Genomic DNA, 27,514 nt, shown 5'->3' on the forward strand with positions numbered 1-27,514 from the left:
CTTTCCCCCCCCCCCCCCTCATTTTTTTTCCCTCCTCTGGAGGGTGTTTGCTATTTCCGAGCTGGCTGGGAGGATCCCAGTCGCAGCAGCCGCAGGCAGCAGCGCGGCATCGCCGGGTACCGCCGCCACCGCGCTCTCACCGGCATCCTCTGCCCTTCCCGCTCAGCTCGGCCCCACCGGGGCTGCCTGCCCTGCCTTGCCCTGCCCTGCCCTGCCCTGCTGCCCTACCAGCATCCCACCGCACCCCGGCAGCCCCCCGGCACGGCCAGGTAAGGGCCTCACCGGCATCGTGCTACCGGCAGCCGCGAGCCTCCAACCTCCCGATGGCATCGGCTGAACCCTGGCAGGGGTTGTCGGGGTACATGGGGTGCATGGGGACACGGGGACAGGGTGACACGGTGCATCACGACCTGGCTGCAGAGCTCCTGGTGCAGGACGAAGCAGGGCGAGAGCTCCCGCGCCACCGCCGGGCACGGGAACGGGGCAGCGGGCTGGCACGCCATCCCCGAAGCCGTGACCTTCTGCTCTGCCCGAGGGTGGTGGGGGGGTGTGCGCTTGGGGTGACACCTGGCTGGGAGGGTCCGGTGGCTGCCTAGTACCGGGGGAGACTGGGGGTGCGTGGGTGCAGCTCGCCGCAGGGCTGCGGGGGCAAACGAACGCCCTGCCACGGGATGCCGGCGTGTGCCGCGCCTGCCCACCGGCACCCCTGGCTCTGCGCACACGGCGGGGAGTGCGCGCGTGGATGTGGGCGGCCGTGGGAGCGTGCCCACGGGTGCCCACGCGCGGGGTGGATGTGCCCGCGGGCGCCGAGTGGTGTTTGCGCCGGCATGGTGGTGTTTGCCGTGCGGCGGCGGGGGAGGGGGCGCGGACGAGCCCGGGCGTGGGTGGCCGTGGGCACGCGTGTGTGAGCCGCCGTGGGCGCGCGCGCTCCTGCACGCGGGCGCGTGGGGGGCGGCGGGCGCGTTGGCAGCCCCGCGGTGCCACGGCTCGGGCACGTGCCCGCCATGGCACCGCTGCTCCCCGCAGGGCTCGCACCAGCCCGGGGCGCAGGGTGGGGGGCACCCACCCCCCCCACACCCCCTCCAGCCTCCTTGATGCATCCCCTGGCTCCCGTGTCCACGGTGCCGCCGATGGCATCCGCTGCGCCCGTGCATCCCCTACCCCGGGGTGCAGCTTCCCAGGGTGCAGGGGGTGAGCGCAGCCCCGGCCACGGGGAAACTGAGGCACGGAGCGGCCGTGGGCCAGGGCAAAGGCAGATCCAGCTTTTCCAGTGCCAGCCGCCTGCGTGCAACCCTCCCCTCTCCCAGCACTCCCTCCGCTCCCCTTGTTTTTCTTTCCCCACCCGGTGTTGAGCAAACCCCGAAACACCCGCTGGCAGCGAGCCGGGGCCCCGCGGCATCCCGGGGGAGCGGCCGGGGCCCCCGCGCAGCCGCTTCCCAAACGGGCTTGTTCCCGGCTTCCCGCTGCCTGCTCCTGCCTGCGTTGCCTATTCCTGGCTGCCGGCCGCTTTTCCACCCCGGTGCCATCTGCTCCGCCGTGGGGGCCCCGGCGCGGGCGGCCGCCCGCCTGGCAGCTGCCGCCGTGGGCAGCGGGCGCCCCCGCCACGCTCAGCACCCCCCCAACCCGTGCTCTGCCCCCAGGAGCTCAGCCCCTCCGGCCATGGAGCTGCTTTCCACCCCCAAAAATATCGAGATCAACAACATCACCTGCGATTCTTTCCGCATCTCCTGGGCCATGGAGAAGGGGGACCTGGAGAGGGTCACCCACTACTTCATCGACCTCAACAAGAAGGAGAACAAGAACTCCAACAAGTTCAAGCATCGGGTGAGCCCGGGGGGATGCGAGACCCCCCGCCCGGGGAGGGGAGAGGGGGTTTTGTGGGAGGAAAACAGGGTTATAGCCCGCTCCCACGCTGACTTGTGGCCAAATCCCCCTGTGGGACATGGCTGGCGGAGGGGACCGGGACGGGGACTGGGGTGCGACCGACCCCCGCAAGCCCCCGCGGGAGAGCGGAGCCGCAAACCGCTCGCGCTTCCCCTCCCCCTGAACGCGAGTCACTAATTCAGGACGTTTTTAGCAGCGCGGTTGCCAGGGTGATGCTATTTAATGTTTAACATTATTTTTTTTTTTCTCCTTCCCAATAATAAGGGGGGGGGGGTGGGGAGGGGTGGGATTTTTTTTTTTCCCCCTGTGTCTCCCGACTTCAGCATCCGCCGTTGCCACAGAAACGGCTCTGCACTGCGGTGCTGCTCGGTGGCCTATTGACACCACGAGATGCCACCGGGAGGGTCCCCAAAACCCCTGGGGGGGACCCTTCATCCCTGTCCCAGCAGCGGCTTTGCTGGGAGGTGTTTGGGGCCGGTGCAGGCAGCCGGGGAGGAGGGAGCGCTGCCAGGGCCAGAGCTGGGGGCGGGGGGGCAGCAGGAGATATGGCAGCACGCTGCTTTGGGGGTGTCTCGGTGCCAGGCGAACCCCGGCAGAGGCACCGGCTGCTGCACCGGCGCGGATATTTTGCAGCACGCGGTACCCGGCAGCATCCCCTTGGCATCGGGCAGGGGTGGGCAGGGATGCGGGGGGGCGGGGGGGAATGCCGCCCTGCCTGACCCTCGCCCCTTGGCGCAGGACGTCCCCACCAAGCTGGTGGCCAAGGCGGTGCCGCTGCCCATGACGGTGCGGGGACACTGGTTCCTGAGCCCCCGCACCGAGTACAGCGTGGCGGTGCAGACGGCCGTGAAGCAAAGCGACGGCGAGTACCTGGTGTCCGGCTGGAGCGAGACGGTGGAGTTTTGCACCGGGGGTGAGCGCGGCGGGGGCGGCCGAGCCAGCGCTGCCGGGGCCGGGAGCCGGGAGGACGGGGGCGATGCCGTGAGCTTGCACAAGCCGGGCCGGTTGGAGTGGCAGCTGATGAGTGGGAGGCGGGAGGTATGGGGAACGGGAGCTGCGGGCAGGGATGGGCTGCCAGGGGGGATGGAGACGCCCTGATGTCCCCGTCCCCGTCCCCAGACTACGCCAAGGAGCACCTGGCCCAGCTGCAGGAGAAAGCCGAGCTGATCGCCGGCCGCATGCTGCGCTTCTCTGTCTTCTACCGCAACCAGCACAAGGAGTATTTCCAGCACGTCAGGTACCCCTGTCCCTGCTTCCCCCCCTGCCCGGGGCCGCCCGGTCCTCGCCAGGGCCGCGTCCCCTGACCCTGCCTCTGTGTGTGTGTCCCTCCTCCTCCTCCTCGCCCCGGTCCCCGCACGCAGGATGCACTGCGGGAACGTGATGAAGCCGTCGCTGAAGGACAACAGCGGCAGCCACGGCTCGCCCACCAGCGGCATGCTGCACGGCATCTTCTTCAGCTGCAACACCGAATTCAACACCGGGCAGCCCCCCCAGGACTCGCCCTACGGTCGCTACCGTTTCCAGATCCCGGCTCAGCGTCTCTTCAACCCCAACACCAACCTCTACTTCGCGGACTTCTACTGCATGTACACCGCCTACCACTACGTCGTCCTGGTCCTGGCACCCAAGGGTTCCTCGGGGGACCTCTTCTGCCGGGAGCGTCTACCCCAGCTGGACATTTCCTCCAACAAGTTCCTGACGTGCTGCGTGGAGGAGGGCGAGCTGGTGTACCGCCATGCCCAGGACAGCATCCTGGAGGTCATATACACCGAGCCGGTGGACCTCAGCCTCGGCGTGCTGGGAGAGATCAGCGGGCACCAGCTGATGAGCCTCTCCACCGCCAACGCCAAAAAGGACCCCAGCTGCAAGACGTGCAACATCAGCGTGGGGCGCTAAGGGTGGGACGCGGGCAGGGCCGGGGAGGGAGACGGGCGACCGCCGCGGGGGCTTCTCCCATGGACGCTGCTGGGTGGAGGACCCGGATGGGTGCGGGGGACCCGGCCGGTGTAAATAGCGGCGTTGCCTGTGCCCCTGCCCGCTCGGGGAAGGAGCTGGCGGGATGCTCGCCCAGCACGGAGGCAGAGCCCACGCCGCACTGCGCCCCGAGGGGGGAAGCCTTCATCTCCTGGACTGGCCGACCAGCATCATCCTCGCTGGCGTGAGCCCCGCGCTCTGCCCTCCGCCGTGCAGCTGCTGTGGAACCCCCTTTCCCCTCCGGCGTCCCTCACATCACCCCGGTCCCCTGCACCAGGGCTCACCCCCCCACCAGCGGCGCAGCTCCCGGGGAGCCCCGGTCCTGCCAACCGGGGCTGGGGCTCCCTGGCCACCCCAGGGGGTTTGGCGGAGAGGCTGGAAGCACCCCCCGGTTTTGAACTGCTCCCGGGGATGGAGGGGTGCTCGGGCAGGGACCCCCGCTCCCGTCAGGGCTGTAGTCGTGGTGCGCGTGTCCACAGTGGTGTGGGGGATGCCGCGGCGTCCCCTCCGTGTCGTGCAGCGCTGTGCCGTGTTCGCTCTCTGCTCTAAGCCATTGCTGTGCCGCCCGAATCCCCGGCCCCGCGGCCCAGGAGGCAGCCGGAGGAGCCGGGGCGGGGGAGCGGAGCTGACCCCCACCCCCCACCCCGTCCCCCCCCTCCGCCGCCCCCCGCATGAGCCGTCGGCAGCATGGCGCTTGCGTGCCGGCCCCCGCGGGCTGCCCGCTCCCCGTCTCTGTGTATCCGATGCACGCTGTAACGGTAGAAGAGAACACCCCCCCCCCCGCCCCGGTCCCCGAGCATCCCTGTGCTGTGCTGGCGGTGTATCAATAAACTGTGTGCGGTCGCCACCGGCCGTGTCACGCGCCTCTGTCCCCCGCCGGGACCCGGGGAAGCGGCTCCAGACCCCGGTCCGGCTCGGGGCGGGGGGGGGACACGATGACAGGGCTGGGGGGGGGGAACAACATGGTGGCATGGAGGGATGCTGCGGCAGCAAAGACACAGCCACGGGCAGCCTGCTGCCCTCGCCAGCTCCGGGACAGCCACCGAAGCCTGGGTTTGGCACCTCCTCGCCCATCACCGGGGCTGCAAACCCTTCTGGATGAAAAGCCCTCGTGCCCATCACCGTCCTGTCTGGGCACAGCCCACTCCAGGGCGTCCCAGCCTCTGCCCAGGCAGCGCTTTCCACGCTGACACCATTGCACGTCCCCAGCATCCCGCTGCAAACGGGGTGAGGAGCATCCCCGTCGCCCCATCAGGGACACCAGCAGCGAACACGGGACGAAGGAGGGGACACAAAGCTGCGTTCCCGAGCGGCAGCACCGCGGCGCCGAGGCACGAGGGAGCGTGAGGCGGGCGCGGGGACCTGTGCCGCAGCCCACCAGCCATCTGCCGCCGGCTTGCAGCGGGCGCGGGCGGACGGCGCGGCGTGGGGATGTGGCTGGAGCACGCGGTGGCTGGAGCACGCGGTGGCTGCGGCACACGGTGGCTGCGGCACGCGGTGGCTGGAGCACACGGTGGCTGCGGCACGTGGCGCACATCTGCCCCGCACCAGGGGAGGTGACTTGCTATGGGGCGATTCACCGGCTCGGCTGGGATGCTCTCCTGGCTGAGATACGGTGCAAAGAAAAGGTGTGGGGTGAGCACCTACCTGCAGAGCTGCCCAAAACAGGGTCCCGGGGGAGCAGGCGGCTCCCTGCAGCGACAGAGCCCAGCACCCAGCGAGCGACCCGCGCTGAGCCATGCTGCCCGCCTCTGGGAGAGGGTCCGTCCGCTCCCTCATCAGGGCAGAAGCAGATTGCAATTAGCTGATTGCTCTGCTCCTTCAGCTGCAACTCAGGGAGCCCCGAGGATGGGGGGGGGTCTGCCGCAGGGTGCTGGGGTGCTCTCCCCCCGGTCCAGCCCTGGTTTCGGATGCCGTTTTCCTCGGGGGAGGCTGGAGTGGAAGCAAAGAGACTGGGGCTGCCCCCCTCCAAGTACAAGGGTATTTATTTCATCGGTACAAGAGAAAGACAGCACCTTCTGTGTGTTGGGCTCTTCCCGGTTACTGGTTTGTACATTCAGATAGCTGCGGCCAGCTCGGCCGGGGCGAGGAAGGGGAGCGGGTCCCTCTTGGCCCCCCCAGTGCCAGGGGGGCAGCTGCTGGTGGAGGGACCCCCCCCTCTGCCCTTGTGCCCGCGGGCGCCCGAGCCCTGGGGCCCCGTGCGAGCGTGTCTGAGTGCTGAGGTTGGCTGTGTGCTCCTCCGTGCAGTCTGTGCGGGGCGGCGCTCCCCCCTTCCTTCCTCCCTGCCCTCCTCCTCCTCCTCCTCCTCCTCTTCCTCCTCCTCCCCTGCCCGCGGGGGGGCCGGGACCCCCGGCCCTCATTTCCTCGTGTGCAGCGTGTCCTGGAACTTGGTGCTGGTGTAGCGAAGGTGGAAACCCTTCTTGTTGATGGTGTCGTCCGAGTGGAAGCGGATCATCACCGAATCTCCGGCCGAGTAGACCTCCTCTGGGGGCTGCCGGGGCGAGGGAGAGGGGTGCTCAGGACCACAGGCATCCCCAGGATGCACGAGAATGGCGGGGGGGGGGGGGGGGGCAGGATTTGCGATGGGGAGGGTGCAAATCGTTGCACCCCCATGTACACCCCCAAATACCCCCAGGGATTTCTCTGCACCGGCTTGGCTGAGCTTCACCCATTGCCCCTGCAGCCTCACACCTCTCCCCCCCCCGCCCCCCCCCCCCCCATCGCTCTCCCCATCCTCAGCTCACCCCGGACCCGCAGAAGCGGCCGAGGCGCGGGGCCGTCCCGTCGTAGCCGTCGAAGAGCTCCATGTAGTCGTAGCCGCAGTCGGCTTCCTCCTCGATCTCAAAGGTCTGGAAGATGAGCTCCACGCCGTAGCCCTCCTCGGCCATGATCACCCACTCGCAGTCCGAGCCCCCCGGGTAGTTGTTATCCCCAAATTGCGCATGTGAATACAAGTCCTTGGTCTTCACCTCGGCACGTACCTGGCCCCCGCACACTGGTGAAGCCGACAGCGGGGCGGGGGGGGTTAGGAAGGTCCACAGTCTCCCCCCACCCCATAACCAGGAGGTTTCCCCAGCCCCACGGTGGTACCTGTGGCGTGGGTGGCCTCGAAGCCCTTCTTCTGGACGGAGTTATCGGAGACGAACTTGAGGAACATCTTGTTGCCGGAGGAGACGAGGGGCTCGGGCTCTTTGGCTCCGCAGAAGCGGCCGAGCACCGGGGCTTTGGCATCCTTGCCGTCGTAGATCTCCAGGTGGTCGTAGGCACATTCCTGCTGCGCCTCCACGTCCAGCTCTGAGAAGGTCTGCGGAGGCGACGGCCGAGCCGCCGATGCTCAGCGGGGCTCGGCGGAGGGGACAAACGCTGCTACCCACCCCCCCGGTCCCGTCCCCCCCCCCTCCCATCCCTACCAGCTTGACGCGGTGCCCCGGCGTGGTGGTGATGGCCCAGGTGCACTCCTTCTTGCTGGGGTATTTATCGGGCCAGTTGGGGCTGGTGATGGTCCCCGAGATGGATGTCACCTTATGGTCGCAGCCGGCTGCGGGGACAGCGGGGGGTCACGGGTGCAAGGGTGGTGGTGGGGGGGGTGTCCTGCGGGGGACGCGGCGGGTGGGGGGGTGTCTGGGGCGCGGACCCACCTTCCTTGCAGTCGTGCTTGTTGTCGTGCAGCACGAAGCCGCTGCGGCACTGGCACTCGTAGCTGCCGAAGGAGTTGAGGCACTCGTGCTGGCAGCCCCCGTTGTTCTTGGAGCACTCGTCCTTGTCTGCCGAGAGAGCAGAGGGACCACGGCTGAGCAGGGGGGGAAAGCCTGGCGGCCGGCATCCCGGCACGGCACAGCCCTGCCTGGTGACTGCCGGTCCCCAGCCCCACGCCGCTGCCCTCCGAGGAGCGACCAGCCAAGCAAGCGCCTACGGCCAGCAGCAAGCAGATCCGCCGTCCCTTGCCCAAGCCAGGGCAGCCCCCGCGGGTAGACGGGATGGGTCCTCCTCTCCCTGGGCTCACCCGTGGGCACAACCATTACCTGCTTACGGTACGGACGGGGAAGGCAGAAAAACACACAGCGACAACCAAAGATGCACAAGAAAGACCAGGACGCGGGAGTCCCTCTTTACTCATCGATAGGGAAATGTCACAGACACGGTAAAAATCGGGGGGGAAAAAAAAAAACCAAGGTCAGCTGGTCAATGACAAAAACAACGGGGATGGGGCGAGGGGTTGCTTAAAACCAAAAAAAAAAAAAAAAAAAAATTAAAAAAAATTAAAAATAAGGCCAAAAACCAGTTCTGTCAAGCAAGGGGCTGCCGGGGCCGGCGGCTCAGCTCGGCTCGACCCCAGCGTGCTCCCGCGCGGCGCCCGGGGCCGCAGCATTCCTGAGAAAGATGGAGAGGACGGCGTGGCTCAGGAGGGGCCCCGTGGCCGCTTCTGCAGGCGAAACTTCAGGCCGGGCGGGCGAGATTTCGGGGGCTGCAGCTGCTGCTTCTTCTCTGCAAAGAGAGAGGGAGAAAGGGGGGGAGCGATGGGGGAGCGGGGGGCGGCGGGGGGCAGCGGGGGCGGTGGGGCATGCAGAGCGGCAGCCGGGGAAGCAGGCAGTGGAGGGGACCCCCGCGAGCCCCTCGTGCAGCCGGGGCTCGGCGGCGAGCGGCTCTGCGGGGAGGAAGAGGAGGAGGAGGAGGCGGCGTGGCTGGCTCCGGGAGGATGAGGGTGGGCTTCGGGTGGGTTCCTGGGGGTGTCCGGGTTGGGGAGGTGTGGGAATGGTGGCGGAGGGGTTTGGGCTCGCCCGGAGCAAGGCATCCCCCCGGGCTGGCCGTACTTACCTCCCAGCACCCACCACCTGCCCGAGGTCCCTATCGCCGGCGTCCCATGGCTCGCCAACACCCCCCCCCAGAGCCCCCGCTTTGGGGCCGGGGTGGGATGCTCCATGGCCCATCGCCCCTCCTCGCTCCCCCTCCCCAGGGGGCGATGGTTTGGGGAGCGGGCAGCGGCAGGGGAAGCCAGCAGCAAGCGGGCACCAGCCACCCGAGCATCCCTCTCTGTGCCAAGCTTGCCCCGTGCCCCGGTGGGCGCCGGGAAGGGGCGATGCCGGAGTAGAGCATCCCCCCTGGAGCCATCGGCAGCAGCCGGGGGGGTCCTGCCCCAGACCCCCCCAGCCCCTCGGGGCAGCTCCAAGCCCCACGGCTGCCTCTCAACCGGAGGCTATAACCTGGCGTCTCCTAGGTCTGAGAGAGGAAGCGAGGCGGAAAGGCTTGTTTGGGGATGGGAAGGGGCTTCGGATGGGCCGGGCGGGCTCAGAGCAGCTCCAGCACCGGGGGAGCGTGCGCGGCATCGCCCCGCCGGCAGGACGGAGGGAGCCTGGGCGGGCGAGACAAGAGCGGAGAGAGTTGGCAGAGGAAAGAAGCCCACCGGGTCGGTGTCTTTAGCAATCCTTTATTCTAACCAGCTTGCTCGCCGTGAGCCAGCATTGCAGTGCGCTCACCGTTATCCCGGCGTGCATCTGACGGCTCCGGGCTGCTCACCGCCCCGCAGCCCCCGCCTGCACCTATCACCCTGCTACAGACCCCCTGTGCACCGGGGTTCGGTGGAGAGCCGGGGGGACGTACCTGAGTGCCGACACCGTGGTGAATTCCCGGGCGAACGCATCCTTACGCGCGAGCCGACGGAGCCGGCTGCTGCCTCCCGTCGCCCCGGCCCGCGAGGAGGAGGAGGAGGAGAAGGAGGAAGAGGAAGGGGCCACGTCTTCGCCGGGGGAAAACGGGTGCCCGGGCGGCCAGGCTGCCCGCGGCACCGAGGGGCAGGGCTCGGCGGCTGGCTGCGTCCAGAGCGGCGGGGAAGGAGCGCAGAGACCCTCCGCGGCTAAAAAGGAGCCGCTTGGGAGATGCTTGGCCCAGGGCTGGCCGGGAGCGACCCCGGGGGGGGGACCGGAGGAGGGACCCTGGTGTGGCCGAGTCCTCCAGCGTGGTCCTGCTGCCGGGAAAGCCCGAGACCTGAGCGGGGAGAGGTGGAGGAGAGGGTTTGGTGGTCCGGGATAGGAGCAGCCCCCATGGGACCACTGCACGTCCCGGTGCGAGGAGGAGGGCAAAGGGGAGAGGGAAGGAGCCCAAAGTGCGGCGAGGGGAGACTCACCCGGCTGCCCCGCGGTCCCGCTGCTGCTCGGCCGCTGGGCTTTCCCGAGGTCTCGCTTTGCTGGAGGGCGCCGGCTCCCGACGGCTGGGCCCCGCTGGGCCACCTTACTTGCCTTGGTTTTAATTAAAAAAATAAAGCAAATATACTCTACCCCCAGCCCACGGGTCTCTGCCGCTCCGGCCAGCTGCCGGGCTGCCTCGGGGAACCCCGAGGGCTCCTGGGGACGCCGGCTCCCGCGGCTCTCCGCAGCTGAGCGGCCACGCTGCCCCTCAAAAACAGCCTCGACGGGGCCAAAAAGCAGCGGGAGGTGCAAGGCATCGGTGGTCCGGCCCAGCCCAGCCTGTCCAGGAGGTGCCGGCGGTCGCTTGCGGCCGGGCTGATGTCCAGGGCACCGCGCCAAGGGGGACCCTCTCTTGCATGAGGGTCCCGCGGCAGCCCCCAGCCCGGGGACCGGCCCCGGGTGATGCTTGGCCACGGCCGGCGGTGCATTGTGCTCCATGTCCCCATCCCTGCGCCCCCCAAGACCCAGCCGAAGGTGACACCATCTCCTGGCGGGGTGGCCCGGGAGAGGAGAGAGGACAGAGAGGGATAAGCAGGTAATGGTTTTTGGGAAGGAGGGACCACTCCGGAGACCTGAGACATGGCGGCGGCTGGATGCCAATATCCCCCCGCCCCGGCGCTGGCCGGGATGCGGAGCACCCTGCCCGGGAAGCGGAGGAAGCCCGTGGCCGTGCAGCGTAGCGGGGTGGTGCAGCGCAGCAGGCAGCAGAGCGGGGCATCGCCGCCCTCCCCGCGGTAGCGCTGCCCGAGGGGTGCAGTGCCCGGCCCATGGCAGGGCTTTGGAGGGGGGGGGGGGACGGGAGATGCTCCCCCCAGCCAGTGCTGGCCCCTCCAGGCCTGAGCACATCCCTGTCCCCAGAGCGTTTCCCTCTGCCCCTGCGGATGCAGCTGGAGCCCAGCACCCACTGGCCATTTGGGGACCTCTGGGAGCACCTCAGCATCTGAAGTAGGACCCAATTGCCCCCCAAAAGAGGGGAAAAGCCTTGAGAGGCAGCAAAATGTGCTGCCAGCCGTGCTGCTGGCGACTGGGGGGGGGTTCAGACCCTGTGGGGCAGAGACCCAAGGATCACCCTGCTGCCGGGCTGGGACCGGGGGCTGCACCCCTGGCGCGGGCAAGAGCAGGCGTTAGCAGCGGTTTGGGGGGTGCGGGGAGGGTCAGCCCGGTGAGGGAGGGCAGGGGATGCCCGTGCCGGGGCCGGGCAGCTCTACCTGAGAAGAAATGGGCTTTGAAGCCTTTTTTGGAGACGGTGTTGTCGGACTTGAACTCGATCCTCATGTTGTTGTACTGGGAGGTGATGACGTCCGGCTTCTCGGCGCCGCAGAACTTGCCATGCAGCTTGGAGTCGGCAGTCAGCCCGCTGCGCACCTCCACGAAGTCGTATTTGCAGACCTGCGGGGTGCAAGGCAGGGGGGACACGGGGCTGGTGGCACGGCTGTGCCACCCCGCAAGCCACCAGCAGCACTGGGGGACACACAAGATGGAGAGGGGCTGCTCCCCGGCTGACTCACGTCATTGCCCTCAGTCTCGAAGAAGTCGAACTGCAGGGAGATGCGGTACTGGGTGGGGGCCACCAGCTGCCAGATGCAGTTCTTGTTGGGGGGGTACTCCTTGGGCCACCCCGGGCTGGTGATGGAGCCGTTGAGCTTGGTGAGGAAACCTCCGCAGGCGGCTGCAGGGCGGGAGGCACCCAGTGCCCGTCACGTCCCCGGGCTCCCTGGGATTAAGGACGCTGCACGGGGCGGGTGGGGGGGGCGGCGGGGGTCACTCACCCTCGCAGCGGCGCTTGTCGGAGGCCAGCTCGTAGCCGGGGTCGCAGGCGCACTTGTAGCTGCCCAGGGTGTTGACGCAGCGCTGCTCGCAGCCGCCGTTATTGGGACGCGAGCACTCGTCCACCTCTGGGCAGGGGCAGCGGGGCTGAGCGGGCAGGCAGGGCTGCCGGCCCCCCCGGTGTCCCCCCCAGCGCGTCTCCTACCTTTGAAGAAGTTGACGGCGAAGCCTGCCTTGTTAATGGAGCCGTCGGAGACGAATTTCATCCAGAGCTTGTTGGAGGTGCTCTTGATGTCGTCCGGCTTGTCGTAGCCGCAGTAGCGCCCGATGAGGCTGCTCGACTCGCTGCTGCCGTCCCGGATCTCCAGGTAGTCGTAGGCGCAGCTATCGTGGCGCTCAATCTTGGGGGGGGGGTGTGTGTGTGTTAGCAGGGGGGCACGCCGTCTTGGCCCCAGCATCCCCAAACCCTGCCTGCCCCTTTCCTCACGCACACGCTCCCAGACCCACGCACCCACCAGCCAAGGGAGCCGGTCTGCTGCATGGGGAAACTGAGGCACGGAGGCAGGGCAGAGGGATGTGGGTAGCCAGGCAGGGCAGCAACAGCCCCGCTGCAGCCCCAAGCCTGTCCCGTGGGGTGCATTGGGTCGGGGAGATGCTGCTGGGGAGATTTCCCCTTCCTGCCCCAGGGAAAGGGGGGACCGGCACAGCGGGGGGGGGATGCTCGCCCACCTCGAAAGATTGGAAGGTCAAGCCCACGTGGAAGCCCTCGGAGACGGTGATCTTCCAGACACACACCTTGCTGGGCCGGTAGTCATCGGGGTAGTTGGGGGACTGGATGTGCCCATTGTCCTTCTTCACGTCCCCCCCGCAGATGGCTGGAAGGGAGGAGAAGCTGCCTGAGCCCCCCCTTGCCCCGCTGCTGGCCCCGCACCCCCTCCCTGCCCGCCCCTACCTTCGTAGACGGCGAAGAAGCCTTTGCCCACCCAGTTGCTGCTGCTCCGAAACTCGACCCAGAGGCGGCTGTCGGTTGAGATGATGGGCTCGGGCAGCTTGTTCCCGCAGAACCTGCCTGGGGACGAAGGCGTGCTGGGCTGCCGCCGGCCGGGCACCCTCCTCTCCCTCGCCACCACATCCCGGTCCCCCCCACGCCCCCCGCCAGCATCCTAAAGGGGAAGTGCTGCTTCTCCCCCTGCTCCCTGCCGGCTTTTCTGGCTGTTTCACAGAAACTGGTTATTTCAGAGTGCGGGGTCAACTCGGACTTGGGGAACGTCCAGTTCATGGGGATGGGGACTGAGATATCGGCATCTCCCTGGGGAGAGATGTGCTGGCCAGCCGGGTCAGCTGGACTGGTTTCACCAGTGTGGGCCAGCGAACTGGGAGCCCCGTTCACCCCAATAATCCCTCCGGGGCCAACCCCCCTCCCAAGGGCTTTGGCGCATGGCGGTCAGGCAGGGATACAGGCAGAGTGGAGCCCCTCGCCCCGCTGCCTGCACCCGGAGCATCCCCACACGGCGGGGCAGGAGGTGAGGGCAGCGGGCAGGCAGCGGGGCAGGCAGCGCCGGCTGGCCAGGCTAAGAGCTCCCGGTTGGTTACCTCGCAGCGTGGCCTTTCTCCAGAACCCGTCTCTCACCTCCACGTAGTCGTACCAGCACAGCCGGCTTCGGTAGAGGTCCAGGGTGGTGAAGTTCAGGATGATCTAAGGTTAGGGGGGGAAGTGCGTGGGGTGAGCCCCCCCCATGCCCCGCGGGGTCTCCGTCTGCCGGAGTGCGGTGTCCAGATGGCACCCGGACCCGCACCGTGGTGATGCATCCCGAACCGCAGCGAGGCACTGGGCGGGGGGATGCTGGGGTTAGGGGCACCCCGAATAAGGGGGAGAAGATGGGGCAAGGAGGGAGAGGAGGGCTGGGAGAAGATGGGGTGCCTTCGGTGCTGCGCCGGCAGCCGGTACCTTCTCTCCGGGGGTGACGGAGATCCTCCAGACGCAGTGCATGTGGGCAGAGTATCCATTGGGGAACTCAGGGGAGGAGAAGTTGCCCTGGCTGTCCTGAAGCGTCTCCCCACAGGCTGCGAAGGGGGAAAAGTGGGGGTCAGACCCCCGGGAAGCCCCCCGGCATCGCGACGGGCGGCATTGGGTTCGGACCAGCCGCTGCCCCCAGCCCCCTGCACCCTTTTACCACCCAAATGCCCGGCCCCGAGGACAGCTCTGCAAAAAACCACCATCACCGCCTTGCTGCAGCAACCCCAAAAAGCCCCAAACCGCACCGGAGCGGCTGGCGATGCTCCCGGCTCCCCGGCACCCCTTCGCAAGCATCGTGCCCCCCACCCAGCTGCCGAGCCCCCGGGGCAGGAGCCGTCCCACGGCCCCTCCGTGCCCTGCCACGCCGCGGGGGCCCGGCTCGCCGCCCGGGCTCCGGGCAGGTTTACGCGGCCGTGGCTGGATCTGGCCCAGCGCTGCCATCTGGAAGCCACATGATGCCGCGGCCACGGCACACGGCGCTTCGCTCCGGCTGTTGCGGGGCCAAGGCGGCAGCCCCCCACCTCCCGCTCGGGGGGCGGCTGCGAGATGAAAGGTGAAACGTTAAAAAAAGGCAGCTTGAAACCTGGGCTCGCTGCCTTTTTTCCCTCCTTGCTTTACAGTGGAAACAAAGGGAAGGGAAAGCCGGGCTGCAGAGGGGCTTTTTTTTTTTTTTTCCACCCTCCAGACTAATCACTTTTCCTGCTCGCGCTCGCAGCCCCGCTCCCCTGCAGCCCCCGAACGCGGCATGGCTGGCTGCTGGGGCCCCTCGCAAAGGCGTCCCTCTTCCAGGCTGCTAATTAGTTGCTGGAATTAAGCGGGAGCGCGCAGGAGCCAAACTCCTTGCAGATGTTGCTGGTACAGTCCCGGAGCACGTGCCTGCAGCCGGGGGACTCGTGCCAGCCTCCCCAGCACCCGGAGCAATGCCACTGCTCGTGGGCCACGGTCCTCAGCGCCATTCGAGGTGCCAACGTGCCCGCCGGTTGTGTTGATCATCGCTGGCTCTGCGCCGGTCCCGGGGAGGACCGTGGTCTGCGGTGGGACCGTGCTCTCCCATCCCACCAGTAACAGCCCTGCGTAATGCCCGGCTGTGCCTCATCCAAAACCCTCTTGCTGTCGGGGTGGCTCGGAGGATGCTCTTGGAGGATGGTCTCCGAGGATGCTTTGCTCTCAGAGGATGCTCTGCTGCCAGAGGATGCTCTGCTCTTGGAGGATGCTCTTAGAGGATGCTCTGGGGGGGATGCTCTTTTCTCGGAGGAGTGGGAGGAGAGGGCGGCTGAGGATGCCCTTGCTCACACGGGCAGAGCCCCGTGGCTCACCGAGGTCTTGCATTTAGCTTCTGCTCACAGACACCCCAGAAAAGTGCCATGGATGCAGAAAGGCAACTTGTGTGCTCCTTGCAGGGGGTCTGATGGCAAGGAGTACCCCAAAGAGCGTTTTTCCACTGGAAACGGGGGATCCAGCCAGCGTGATGCTTCCTTTGTCAAGTCTTGGGGTGAAAGCAGAGCCATTTCCCGGGAGATATGGCCCCGTGCATGCTCACCCCAGGCTGATCAGCCCGGCGGCTGCTCCAGCCCCCTGGCAGCGACACACCGCCCCGGCCCAGGGCCCGGCAGAGCCGTCCTGGCGGCACTCACCCGGGCAGCGGTAGAGCTTGCGGGCCTGGGCGATGTCCCCTTTGCTCAGACGCGTCCGCTGGCCGATGGCAGGCCGGACCCCGTTCACGTCGTACTTGGGCAGGATGGTGTCGAGGAAGATGCCCCTGGGGCGAGAGCAGGGAGAGGCTGAGCAGCAGCTGGAAAGCACCAGGTCTGCAGCTGCTCCCCGCTGCCGGGGGAAGGATGCTAAAAACAGCCTGGCTAATTAAAGCCTGCAGGCCGGTGAGTCAGCGGGGACGTGTCCCCGACGGAGGTGACCGCGGGGACAGCACCGTCCCTGCCCTAGAAAGGGATGCCGTGGGGCTTCATCCTGCCCCGGCATGCTGCGGCACGGCTCCGCTGGAGCTGGGAGCCTTGCACCAAGTGCATTAACCCCGTGCAGAGCTGCTAACGTGCCACTGTCCCCCGGGGCTGGGGAACCCCACACCACCATCCCCGGTGCTGCGGGGAGGATGGGGACGTGCGGGCGAGCCACCCCGGCCGCGTACCTGGAGAAGGTGTTCCTGGCGTAGTGCATGATGCTGTCGAAATCGTACGTCTCGCCCAGCGACTCCACCTCCTCCGGCTCCATCTTCAAGAAGTTGTACTCCTGCCCTGCGGAGGCAGGCGGGATGGGGACGTCGTCAGGGGGGACCCCAGCTTTGGCAGCACCCTGTGGCAGGGAGGAAGAGGAGGAGGAGGAGGAGGAGGAGGAGGAGGAGGAAGGCTGGTCCCTACCTGGCTGGATGTTCTCCCGGATGATGGAGACGTGGTCATCCCGGTCAGGGCGCGTGTGCTCGTGCCAAAACCCGATGACGTGGCCCAGCTCGTGCACCACGATGCCAAATTTGTCACAGTTTTTGCCGATGGAGATGGCCTGGGGTCCCCCTCCTCGGCGGCCCACGTAGGAACAGCACCTGGGGGGGAGGTGGGTGGCACCGGCTGAGCCCCGACTCTCCGGGGGTAGGCCCCTGCGGTGTGGGCATCCCGGTGCTTCCCCGGATAAAGACATGAGTCAGGCCAGGAGCATCAGCCCCCCAGGTCCTGCTCAGTGTGGAGCATCTGGGAAGCATCCCTGCTGCCTCGGCTGGCTGGAAGCTTCAGCCGTCCTGCCCGTGCGGGGAGCTCGAGCCATGCCTCCCACCTCAGCTCCTGCCCCTGGGCTGCCTGGCACGGCATGGCACGGCATGGCACGGCATGGCACGGCATGGCACGGCACAGCTGCAGGCAGCCCCGGCACCCACGAGTGCCCGTCTCCCAGTCCTGCACCATGGATGAACCCTTGCCCGCGCCCGGCAGCTCGGCTGGTCCAACCCTGCATGCCAGACCCAGGCTCGGGGCTTGCACCGGCGCAGGGGCGAGGACCGGCACCCCCCACCATCGTGCACAGCCCGTTCCAGGGGAAAGCCTCCTCCTAACCACCATCTGCTTGGCTGGGGCTGTGCCCTGACGCGTGAAGACACTGAGCTCTTCCAAACCCCTGTTTCCTTTGGCGTCAACCCTGCTGCAAGCCCAGGCTGGTGCCGCACCACCAACCTCAGCCCCCAGCCCGTGGCGGCGAGTGCCATGGGTCGGCGGGCTCCGAGACCTCCTGTGCCCCAACCACCCCCAGGGACCAGACCCCAGGGACGGGTCCCCTTCACTCCCCAGCCCTCCGCAAGACCGAGCGGGTCTGGGCCAGCCGGTTAGCACCACACGCACGCCGACGTGGGCGTTTCGGTGCCAAGGCATGTCAGCCGAGCATCCTAATTAGCACTCCCACGAGCTGCCACGCTCCCTCTTTGCAGTGCAAGAGCCAAGGGGCAGGGTGGTCCCGGTGCGTGCCCGGACCCCCCCCCCCCCCCATGTACCCGCAGGGACGGTAGGTGAAGACGATGTAGCTGTCCTCATCGTTGCGCTCCAGGAATGTGACGCAGGTGTGCTTCTCCCAGTGCCGCATCGCCTGCCGGAAGATGGCTCGCTGGCTGCCTGCGGGAGGGGGCGGCGGGGGCCGTCAGCCCGGCATGGGGAAACTGAGGCACACCGGGGACGGAGCATTCCCCCCTGGCTCGCCTGCACTCACCGCTGAAGTTGCCGCTGATCACGTAGGGGATGACCCCGTCCGGCCACACTCTCTCCGGCCGGGACGTGGCGGCGCGGCGGCTCCGTGCCCGGTGCCGGCCCCGGCTGCGTGGTTGGTGGCCCGGCCGCGGGCTGGCGCTGGTGGTGTTGCTGCCTGCGGGGAGCATGGGGGTGAGTGCGGGCAGCCCCCGGGGACGGAGGCGGCCGGGAGGGCTGGGGCCGCGGTGGTACCTGAGGAGTTGGTGGGCAGGCGCGTGATGGTGTGGCGTGCCAGGTCCACCACCCGGTCCACCTGGAAGAGCTGCAGGTCCTCCTCGTCCAGGGCGATGTCTCCCAGGAAGGCAGCTCGGGGAGGGGGGGAGGAGGTGTAAGCACCCCATGCCTATGCCGGGGGACCCCAAACCCCATCGGGGCTGGGCTCCCCGCGCCCAGCATCTCCCCAGCCCCTCCACAGCTGGCAAGCTCCTGAAGAGGAAGGCAAGCCCTTCCTCCTCCTCCCTCTTTCCTTCAACTGGGGGCCAGGAGGGAAAGCGAGCGTGGTGCCGGCCGGGCTCCCCCCGCTCCCCAGCCCGCCGCCGTGTCGGCTCTCCCAGCAGCTGGAGCCAGCCCCACGCTGACATCTGGTTTGCATAAAGCCCAGTCCATCACTTTTTAGGGTTTCTGTTATTATTTGTGTTGCAAAACTGCTTTCTTTTCACTTTGCAAAACCCAGCGCTGGGCTCGGGACCCCCTTCCCGCCCAGCTCCTGCCCCCCAGCCCGGTGTGGGCTCCAACAGCCCCCGGATGCTCCAATGACCTCCGAGTCATCTGCCACTGCGAAGAAAAGCCATATGGCCCGGGAAGATCCCGCTGTGCCCAGCGCCCGCAGGAACGGAGCCGGCCAAGGGGCGTCCGTCTGTCCGTCCGTCTGCCGGGGCCATGAGCCCCTCCAGCACCGCTCTGCCACGGCTCCCGCGGGGCTGGGGGCGCAGAGATGCTTCAGCATTACAGGGCCGGAGGACATAACCCTGCACAGCCCTTCCTCCTCCTCTTCCTCCTGCCCTGCTCCCTGCCCTCCCGCGCACCCCGGCCTTGCCATGAGTCAACACTGCAGGATGCGGCTCCCGGCTTCGGCACTTGGCCGGCACCGAGCCCCGGGGACCCGGCTTTTGCGGAAACGCCGCGGCCCGAGCGCAAGGGCTGGCTGAGGTCATGCCGCGCCACCGCGCCAGTGCCGGCACAGAGGCTCTGGATACGGCCGGTGTGGGGTGGAGCTGGGTTTCTCGCCTGGTTTGTGGGCACCTGGGGCAAACGGGTGGCCCCTGGCATCCCCTGCCCTCGCCAGCCCCTGGGGAAGGGCAGGGAAAAGGCAGTGATGGGGAGTGGGGTGGCTGGACCGGCTCTCTCTGATGGAGAGTGGTGCCAAGCTCGCACTCCAAGCAATTAGCAAGTGGATCCCAAAAGAGCCACTAATTACAAAAGCAAAGCAGGACAATTAGGATAGCCCTGACAAGTCCAAAACAACCCACACGGCGCGAGAGAACCAGCCTGGGCACCCCAGCCCGGCCAGACCCAGTGGCTTTGCACGGCACCGAGCCCAAACCCCGCTCCGGTGGTGGCGTGGGGCATTTTGGGGTGAAAGAGTCGCATTTCGGGGCTGTCCCCGGCACCGGCCAGCCGGTGGGCACATCCCAGCAGAGGAAGCCCCGGGGTGGAGAGCAGACCTGCGGCAAAGCCAAGGGAAGAGCAAACAAGCTGGGGCCGGCACCTCCCCTGGCACCGACCTGCCGCTGGCACAGCCAGGCTGCAATTTGAGGGCAGAGCAGAGGCAGGAGCCAGCCCCGGCCTCCCTGCACCCTCCCTGGGGCTGGGAGAGACGTGTCCGAACGGGCAGCGTGGGGGAGGACCAGGGCCGGGGAGAAGGACGAGCATCCCGTGCCAAGAGCTGCATGGAAAGACAAGGGAAAGTAAGCTTGCTTACAGCCGAGCAAGCGCCGGCAGAGCCAAGTGATATAGAAACCATATGTGAGGGATTTGGGATACGTGAGACAGCCGGGCAGCCCAGCGTGGGGACGTGGGGCTGGTTTCCCAGGCGGTGCAAGGCAGCTCGGCTCCCCCAGAAATCCCCAGCCCGGGGAGGGAAGGCAGCTTGCTGCTCCTGGAGAGGACATCGGAGCCGTGGGGCGGCGGCAAGGGGGTGTCCCGGCAGCGAACCCTGTAAGGACACGTTGGGGACAAGCCCAAAGCGTTGGATTGAGAAACTTCCACGTTGGTTTGGGCTCTGTTCGCGTCCTCCTCCCACTCGCTCCCCGTGCACCCTGGCCCCGGTGACACGCGGGGTGGTTTGGGGGGTTCTCTGCTCACCAAACTCCCCCAAGACGCTGTTAACCTCCCCGAGGGGCTTCATCGGAGACGCTGCCACGCCGCTGCCACTTGTCCCTTCCCGGTTCGTGCCACAGCAGCTCGCCAAGCAAGCATCCTCCCTCCAAGGTGGAGGGGACCCCCTGCAAGTGAAGGGGACCCCCTGCAAGCGGGGGGCTCACGGGGCGAAGGCGCTGTGCCGGGGACAGGAGAGGTGCCAGCCCACTGCCATGAGCAGCGAGGGGCTGCCAAGGCTCGGCAGAGCACAGATCGGAGCAGGGGGAAACGCACGGGGGAGCTGAGCTGGGCTGCAGCAGCGAGATGCCAGCCTGGTTTCGTGCTCACCGGGGAGCAGGCAGCACCCACTGAGGCATCGCACCTCTCAGCACCCGTGCCCTGCAGCCTGCACCCTTGCCCCGCCGGGGCACGGTGCCGCTCGGGTGCCCAGGAGAGCCCAGGCCATGGGGCACGGCGCGGCCGTCATCCCTGGAGGGGACCCAGTGCCCGCAAGCCGTTCCCAGCCTGGGAGGCCGTGGGCTGTGCCGCAGGGGCTGCCCTCTGCTCAGCCCAGTGCTGGCCGTGGAGGCACCGGGGGCAAGGTCCGAGCCGCGGCAGTGCCAGCGGGAAGGATGCGGTGCCAGCGGGAAGGATGCGGCGCCAGCGGGGCAGACACGGTGCCAGCGGGGCACTGGCTTCAAGGGCAGGCACTGGTCACGGGGACATGACGGCCCCATCCTCGTCCCCATCGGCCAGAGAGGAATGGGGACGGGAGCGGGGAAGGGGAGAGGGGGAGTGTCCAGGCTCAGGCCATGCACATCCCTCCCACTACCCAGAAAACAACCAGCTGTTTGGGACCTGCCGGCAAGGCTCCCACCAAGCTCTTCCTCACCCCGCAGCCAGGAGATAACTCAGCCCTCCGCTGTTGTTTGACTTTTTGTGCTATGTGTTTTCTTTCGGGTTCTTGGAATGGTGACGTAACCCCTGGGGCTGAAGCTTTAGACAAACAAGGTTTTTCATTTGGACCCGGGCCGACCCCTGCAGCACCCTGTCCCGATGCTACAGGCATCTCCTGCCCACGCACGGCTCGGTGGCTTGTCCCTGCGGGGTCCCTCTGTCCCCCCTGCCACGGCACGCTAGGGATGCAGGAGCCACTCAGCATCATTTACACCCCTGGGCAAGGCAAGCAGTGGAGAGGGGTACCCGTGGGCCTGACCTCTCCAACATCACCGGGATTTCGGGATGAGCCTGACCTCGGGCTCCACCAAGGTTGGGAACCGTGTCACAGGGAAAAAAAAAAAAAATAACCCGCGGGAAGAGGCCGGGGCGCGAACGCGATGTTCCGGTGAGCAGGCAAAAGCAAACAGAGCGGCGGGGAAGCCTTGGCAGGGGAGGGCGGCAGATAAACAGGATGGGATCATGTTCCAGGTCAGTCTGGGGCAAACAAGCCTCCATGCACGATGCCGGACGGGAAGGACCCTTGTCCCTGCACGGCTCCCGCTGGCCGTCGAAGCAGCACCAGGCAGGACGGGCTCCCGTGGCTCTGGCAGGATGGGCAGCATCCCCTGCCTGGGAGCGAAGGCTCAGCCCCAGCCTTCTCTCACCAGCTTAGCAGCTCTGGCCCAGCCACTGTGAGTCCTCGTGCGATGCCGAGCCATGACCATCGCTCCCGGTGCAAGGCAGGGAGCAAAGGGGAGGGTTCGGAGTGTGCAAGGAGGCAGGGAGGGAGCTGCTCTGCCCCAGCCGGGGACGGAGGCATCGCCGGGGCGGGATGGAGGAGAGCGGTTTAATAGGTGCATCCCGGCCTCGGCCGAGCTGCCGGGTCGTAAAGCCGTGGAGTCACCGGGGCAGCATCCCACTGGCTCGGCAGAGCCGTTAAATATGTGAGGAATGCTCCTCGCGCCGCCCCCTCGCCCCCGCACGCCAGCCCAGCTGCACCCGCTGCGAGCTCCGCTCACGGCAAAACACGCCGGGGCCACGGTGAGAAGAGCAGGCACCCCACTTGGCCGGGGCTGGGGTGTCCCCCCGTGGCCCCAGGGGTCTGCCCTGCCTGGAGAGCCCTGGGGTGGAGGCGTGGGTGCAAAGGTGGAGGGGTGCAGAGCATCCCAGGTGCCGTCAGGGCGGGGGGAGCAGTCCCCCACTGCTGCTGCCTCCTGCCGAGGTCCCCGCCGGGTGCCAGGTCTCCCCCTGCTCCCCGCAGCCTGCCAGTGGCCCCGCAGAGACCCCGAGGACAGCGGGGACAGGATGGAGGCACGCAGCAGAGGCGAGCCAGGCCCTCTCCTCTCCCCCGGCGGCGGCGCAGCCCCTCTCCCGGTGCCCCTCGCCGGCAGCCGGAGAGAGGGAGCAGCCAGCCTGTAAATGCCGGGGCGAGGAATATTTGCTTTCCCAGAGCACCTTCCGACGAGCGCAGCAGGCACAAAGCAGGAATTCAAGCCTTGGCGGCTAGGCTGGGAGCCAGGCCAGATCACGGCCCCTCTGCAACCAGTGGGGAAACTGAGGCACGGAGGGACGGAGCCGGTCAGCACCAAGGGGCAACCCCCCAAAGAGCCAGTCCTGGCACAGAGCCGCTCTGCTATCGGTCACTGTCCCCGCAGGCAGCCGGGACCCCCCGCCTGCTCCTTCCTCGCTGGCACATCCTTGTCCCAGCCGGTGCCTTTGCGAGACCCAGGGCTGTACCAGCACTGGGGACCCTCCTGCCGGCAGCCCTGCCCTCCTCTCCCCATGGTGCAGGTGGAAAGCAGCATCCAGGCAGCTGGGGAAGGCAGAGATGTTAAAGTACACTGTCCAAGGTGGAGGGATGATCCCTCTCCCCAGTTTCCCTCCCATCTCCCCTGTGCATCCCTCTGTGGTGCAAGGCACATCCCGGAGGCAGCACCCATCTCCGCCGCCGCTTCCCTTGGCATCCGCGGCCAAATCCCCTCCCCGGCCCTGGGCATCGGAGTGCGGGCTCCGAGCCCTTTGCCCGCTCCGTGCCAGGCTACACTGCAGCATATAGCGTGAAATAAGCACCGTGGAGCCTGGCCTCTAACAATCACGGCCCGCGGCAGCAAACAGCTTCCAGCTAATGAACGTCCGGGGGCAGGTCAGGAGCAGGAGGGATGGTTTGATCACTCCAGGGGAGGATTTTCCTTCTGCTCCTCTTCCGTGACAGCAAACGGAGGAAAAAGCCTCCTCCGGGGCTCGGGGTGGAGGATGCCAAACGTAAGGCATGTCAGAGCCTCCGGGAAGGAGCAGGGGGAGTGCTGCGGAGTTGTGTGCGAGGAACGGGCTCTCCCTGCCTCCCCTCTGCAAAGCCGGGTCGCCGAGGAAAACACAGCCCGGGCCAGCAGCATCGGTCACTTGTGAAAGGGAGAGCTGCTGGAAAGGAAAATATTTGCAAACCGCTCTGCCAAGGGGACCGGGGGGGGGTTTGTTGTTGCATTCCCCTGCGAGGAGGGGAGCCCAGCGGCAGCGGGGCGAGTGTGGGGACTGGAGCCCGTCGGGGACCGGAGCCCATCGGGGATGGGAATGCGCCCCGATGCCCGGCTTAGCACATGTCGGGGGTAACGCGGGCTCTCGTGGCACGGGGCGGCCGCCCTGGCAGGACTAGTCCTGGCTGGGCAACGGCACTGTGCCTGTCCCTGCCGCTCAGTGCCGGCTCTGCCAAGGGGCACCGGCTCCCAAGGGCTCCCAGACCTCTGTGCATCTGCCCCAGGGCTCTGGCTGCAAACATATCCCCCCCCCATGCTTTTATTGCTCAATCCTCTCCCCACCAGCCCTCCCCAGGCACCAATTAACTCCTTCCAAAGTTTGCTTGCAGCTCCCTGGCAGGGCTGCTTAAACCCTCCTGCAGCTTGAGAGAGGGGGGGGATTTTCTCATTGCCTTTTGCACGTGTATGGAGGGGGGTTTGCATGCAAAGCCCCCCGCCGGGTAGACAAGACAGTGGTGACCGACAGCTCTCCTGCAGCCCTCGGCCAGGTTATAAGCGGGATGCCCACTCTGCGGCTCAGTGGGATGCTGTTTTCTCTCCCCACCGCAATGCCGGAGACCTTTGGGAAGCCTGAGCAAAGCCACTGGCAACCAGGAGGGCACGTTCTTGCCCAGAAAACACCCCCCACAGCACAGCCAAGATGAAAAACTTGGGGAAAACCACCCATGAGCCATCCTCCCTCCTTTCCTCCTATCCCTCCTGGCAGCTTTGTTCTCCCCGGGTCCGGCTGCGGCTCCCCGAGGCCGCCCCGTCCCACTGGCCATGTGTTTCCCAGCCCCGGCACGGCAGCGGATAAAGCCTCAGGAAACGCCGTCTCCCCCCTCGCCACGACCCGCCGGCGTGAATCAGCAGTCAGAGGGTTTCCCAGGAACTGGGAGGGGAGGGCAGCGACGGCGGGCAGGCGAGCGAGCCCCCCGGCCTCGCCATCGCACACTCGGCCCCCGCCTGAGCACGCCACCGCGCCAAACGGGTGATTACACAAAGATAAAGCAGATCCCAGGATCAGCCTGAGATTTCCAAGGTCTCTGTGCCATCCCGCGCCCCAAACTGCAGGCCTCCCGCCGGCCCCGGCTCCGCGGGTGGATTTTTACCCTGCATGAATAAGTGACATATAACGGCTGGAAAATATTTTTGGGCAACTTGACAAGTGTGACTGCAACCAGTAGCCTCCGCTGACTACGCCTGGAAAGTGTAATCTAGGTGAAACCCAGGCGGCCGGAGCCAGAGCGCTCCAGGCACGGCTAGGAAGCTCGTACGCCCGGGGAGGGGGGGCTTGGGCCCCCAGCCCCAACCGTGCATGTGATGCGCACTGCATCGCCCCTGCGCACGGCTCTGCCATCACCCCGCGGGTAGGAGATGCTGAGCCCCCCCATTCAGGGAGTGGGAGAACAGGTTACCCCTCAGCACCCACTCTGGGGGGCTGAGTGAGCCCCACAGAGCTGCGTGCCCCCATGTCCCCCTCCCCACGAGCAGGGACAGCAGGGTGACAGCACAACCGTGGCTGGCAGAAGCATGTCAGCCCCCCACTTTAGCCAGGCACCCCCAAAAGTGGCCATGGAGCCGCACACGGGGAGCAAGGCGGGCTGCATCCCTCCCCAGGCGCTGGGGGCACCCAGGGGCTCTCGCTTCCCGTGGCCGAATTGCTCAGCAACCCCCCTGGGTCCCCCGGGACGAGGCAAGAGCAAACCCTCGGGCCGGACATGTTTGGTTAGTGCTCGCGCAGGCTCTGCAAACACAGCGAGCCCCGTCCGAGCTGCTCCCCCAGCGCGGCGGGGGGCGGTGGGAGCGATGCCGGCTGCTTTTCCCGGCCGGAGACGCGACCAGGATCCGACCCGGCGGCTGCTCTCCTCACCGCTGGGCACCGAGACCTGGATATCCTGCTGACCGGGTGAAGGGAAACCGGGGCCACGGCTAATTCCTCCCTCCCTGGCTGCCCGGGGGCTGGTCCAAGGGCCGGATCTCCCAGCGGTCCTGTTTTGGCATCCCTGGAAGAGACGCGGCAGCACGGGCGGCTCTTCCCCTGCCGCGGCAGGGATGGCCCGCTGGCACCGGTGCAGACGGGTGGCATCACCGGGGCGGCCGGCAAGCCGCGGGCAGCCGTCCTGCCTGGGCGGGCGGCCTCAGGATACCTCTGGCAGGAGTTGTGCCGAGGAACCCAAAGTCCTCTCCCGGCGCTTCCCCTCCCCATAGCCTTGTCGGGAGCCACGGCGGCGGCAAGGCCTCGGCGCTCAGCTGTTTCCGGCGCTGCCTGAAGCCCGGGGTGGGGGACTTGCCACCCCAAAACAAAAACAAGCCCCCGCATGGATCAGGGGGATGCTGTGGGGGGCTCCGGACACCGAGCAGCCCCCGCCACTGGACCTGGCCGTCCCGGTCCTGCAGAGCCCAACCGGGGGTAAATCCCCCGGCTCGTGCGGTGCGTGGCAGGGCCTGATCCTCCCCCCCCCGGGCCCCCGGGGAAGAGCTGCTGTAATTAAATTAGTCACATAAGGATCTCGTAAAGGCAGGCGGGGAAGGGGGGGGAGCAGCCGCCTCGCCGGCCCCGGGAGGCGATGGGTGTCTCGGGGTGTGCGGGAACGGGGCGAGGAGGGGCCCTGGGCCACTGGCAAAGCCACCCCTAATTAGTTCGGCTCGTCAGCAGGCGAAGCCCTGTCTTTCCCGTGCGGCTGGATGAAGCGGGAGCAGAGCGGAGGCTCCAGCCGGCTCTGCCCGGACAGTTTTGCAAGCCTAGCTGTTTCAGCCCGGGAGGGCAGGAAGGGAAGGATTTTTGGCCAGAAAAAGCCCTCATGTAGACAGAGTAATATCAACAGACGCCTTCCAGTGCAGACAATGCCATTAAAGAGAAACGTGATCCTCCAGCCAAGACCCGCCAGACCCAAGCCCTCGCCTCCACGCTCAGACCTGGGTGTCCCTCCCGTGCCTCAGTTTCCCCCCCCCCCAACACATCCTTCTGTCCCCTTTCTCTCGCTCTGGGAGATGGGGCCCGTCCCCCCCGCAGCGCCCAGCCTGCTCCCAGCCCTTCCAAAATGTGAAGAACAGCTCAGCAACCCCCTGACCAAGCACAGGGGGACCCCGGCACGGAGCAAACACCTCCCGGGCTGAGCCTGGCCCGGGTGTCCCGGGACGGCTGCAAGCCCGGCCGGCCCCGGGGGGACGAGCTTCCTCTGGCTGCGGGTTGGGAAAGAAGGAGAAAGCCAAGGGGCACAGAGCGTGGGTCCGGCTTTGGGGTGGGATGGGGGGGTGGGATGGGGTGGGGGCTGCCCGCCGCCTTTGACAGCTGCCGGTGCGGCCGAGACCGGGGAGAGAAAGCGGGGCGCCGGGCCAGCCCCCCCCCCCCCCCCCCGCCGCCGCTCCCCACCCTAAGTACAACCAGATGCATCCCCGAGCGGGGCCGGCCGCTGCCCCCCCGCCCCCGACCCGGTGCAGCGGGGAGCCCCCGGCCCCGGAGCCAGCACGGGGCGGGGGAGCCAAGTTTCCCCGTGCAAAGCCCCGAAGTGCGGAGCCGTGCGGGGCACACTCACTCACACTGACTCACACTCACTCACACTGACTCACACTCACACTCACTCACTCACACTCACACCAACCCCCCCGCGCTCCCCTTTGTCTGCCCGCCCGCCCGCCCGGCCCGGCCGCCCCCCGGCGCGCATCCCCCCGGTCCTACCGGCTTTGCAGGGGTCCTTGTAGTCCAGGGGCTCCGCGTCCTCCTCCTCCTCCTCCTCCTCCAGCACGTAGGAGTAGTCGGGGAAGTGCATGGCCCGGGCCAGGAGCAGGCAGAGGAGCAGCCCGCAGGTCCGCAGCCCGGCCATGGCTCCGCGGGCAGGGGAGGGCGGGCGGCTTTTTTTTTTTTTTTTTTCCCTCTCTTCCCCTCTTTCCTTCCCTTCTTCGCTCCCTTTTTTTTTTTTCCCCTCCTCTCTCTCTCTCTTTTTTTTTTTTTTTTTTTTTTTAGGGAAATGAGATCTGGCGGGGGCGGGTTCAAGCGCGGAGCTCGGCCCCTGCAGCCCCGGGCGCAGGGCTGGGAGCGGGGCCAGCGCCGGGGGGGGGGGGGGGGGCGGCGGGGCCGCGCCGCTGCCGGGGACCCGGCCCGCAGCCCCCGCTCCTGCCCCCCGCAGCCTCCGGCCCGCAGCCCCCGGACCCGGTCCTGCACCCCCCTCGTTCTGTCCCGCACCCCCCGGTCTCGTCCCGTATCCC

General features: G+C 67.4%; 2 protein-coding genes across 3 annotated transcripts; one reads left to right on the plus strand and one right to left on the minus strand.

Moving 5' to 3' along the window:
* Positions 1 to 53: 53 nt before the first annotated feature.
* On the plus strand, positions 54 to 4,705 carry PHYHIP (phytanoyl-CoA 2-hydroxylase interacting protein). Its single transcript, XM_076358888.1, has 5 exons — positions 54 to 269; positions 1,641 to 1,824; positions 2,623 to 2,797; positions 3,004 to 3,121; positions 3,246 to 4,705. Exons 2-5 carry the CDS (start codon positions 1,660 to 1,662, stop codon positions 3,778 to 3,780), a joined length of 993 nt encoding a protein of 330 aa, XP_076215003.1. The 5' UTR covers positions 54 to 269; positions 1,641 to 1,659; the 3' UTR covers positions 3,781 to 4,705.
* Positions 4,706 to 6,167: 1,462 nt separating this feature from the next.
* Positions 6,168 to 27,167, minus strand: BMP1 (bone morphogenetic protein 1). Of its 2 annotated transcripts, XM_076358872.1 has the most exons (20): positions 26,988 to 27,164; positions 17,751 to 17,864; positions 17,521 to 17,673; positions 17,309 to 17,426; positions 16,197 to 16,375; positions 15,968 to 16,073; positions 15,459 to 15,583; positions 13,756 to 13,871; positions 13,401 to 13,503; positions 12,760 to 12,876; positions 12,537 to 12,682; positions 12,013 to 12,208; positions 11,810 to 11,935; positions 11,549 to 11,709; positions 11,249 to 11,429; positions 7,497 to 7,622; positions 7,269 to 7,396; positions 6,949 to 7,162; positions 6,603 to 6,853; positions 6,168 to 6,349 (listed from the first exon to the last, which is right to left on the minus strand). In XM_076358872.1, exons 1-20 carry the CDS (start codon positions 27,130 to 27,132, stop codon positions 6,215 to 6,217), a joined length of 2,940 nt encoding a protein of 979 aa, XP_076214987.1. In that variant the 5' UTR covers positions 27,133 to 27,164; the 3' UTR covers positions 6,168 to 6,214. The 2 variants fall into 2 exon arrangements, with proteins under 2 accessions (XP_076214987.1, XP_076214988.1); XM_076358873.1 differs by lacking the exons at positions 6,168 to 6,349; positions 6,603 to 6,853; positions 6,949 to 7,162; positions 7,269 to 7,396; positions 7,497 to 7,622 and adding an exon at positions 7,737 to 8,343 and having other exon boundaries at positions 26,988 to 27,167.
* Positions 27,168 to 27,514: the final 347 nt, after the last annotated feature.

The sequence above is a fragment of the Aptenodytes patagonicus genome, chromosome 24, assembly GCF_965638725.1.
Source record: "Aptenodytes patagonicus chromosome 24, bAptPat1.pri.cur, whole genome shotgun sequence".
Classification (NCBI taxonomy): Eukaryota; Metazoa; Chordata; class Aves; order Sphenisciformes; family Spheniscidae; genus Aptenodytes; species Aptenodytes patagonicus.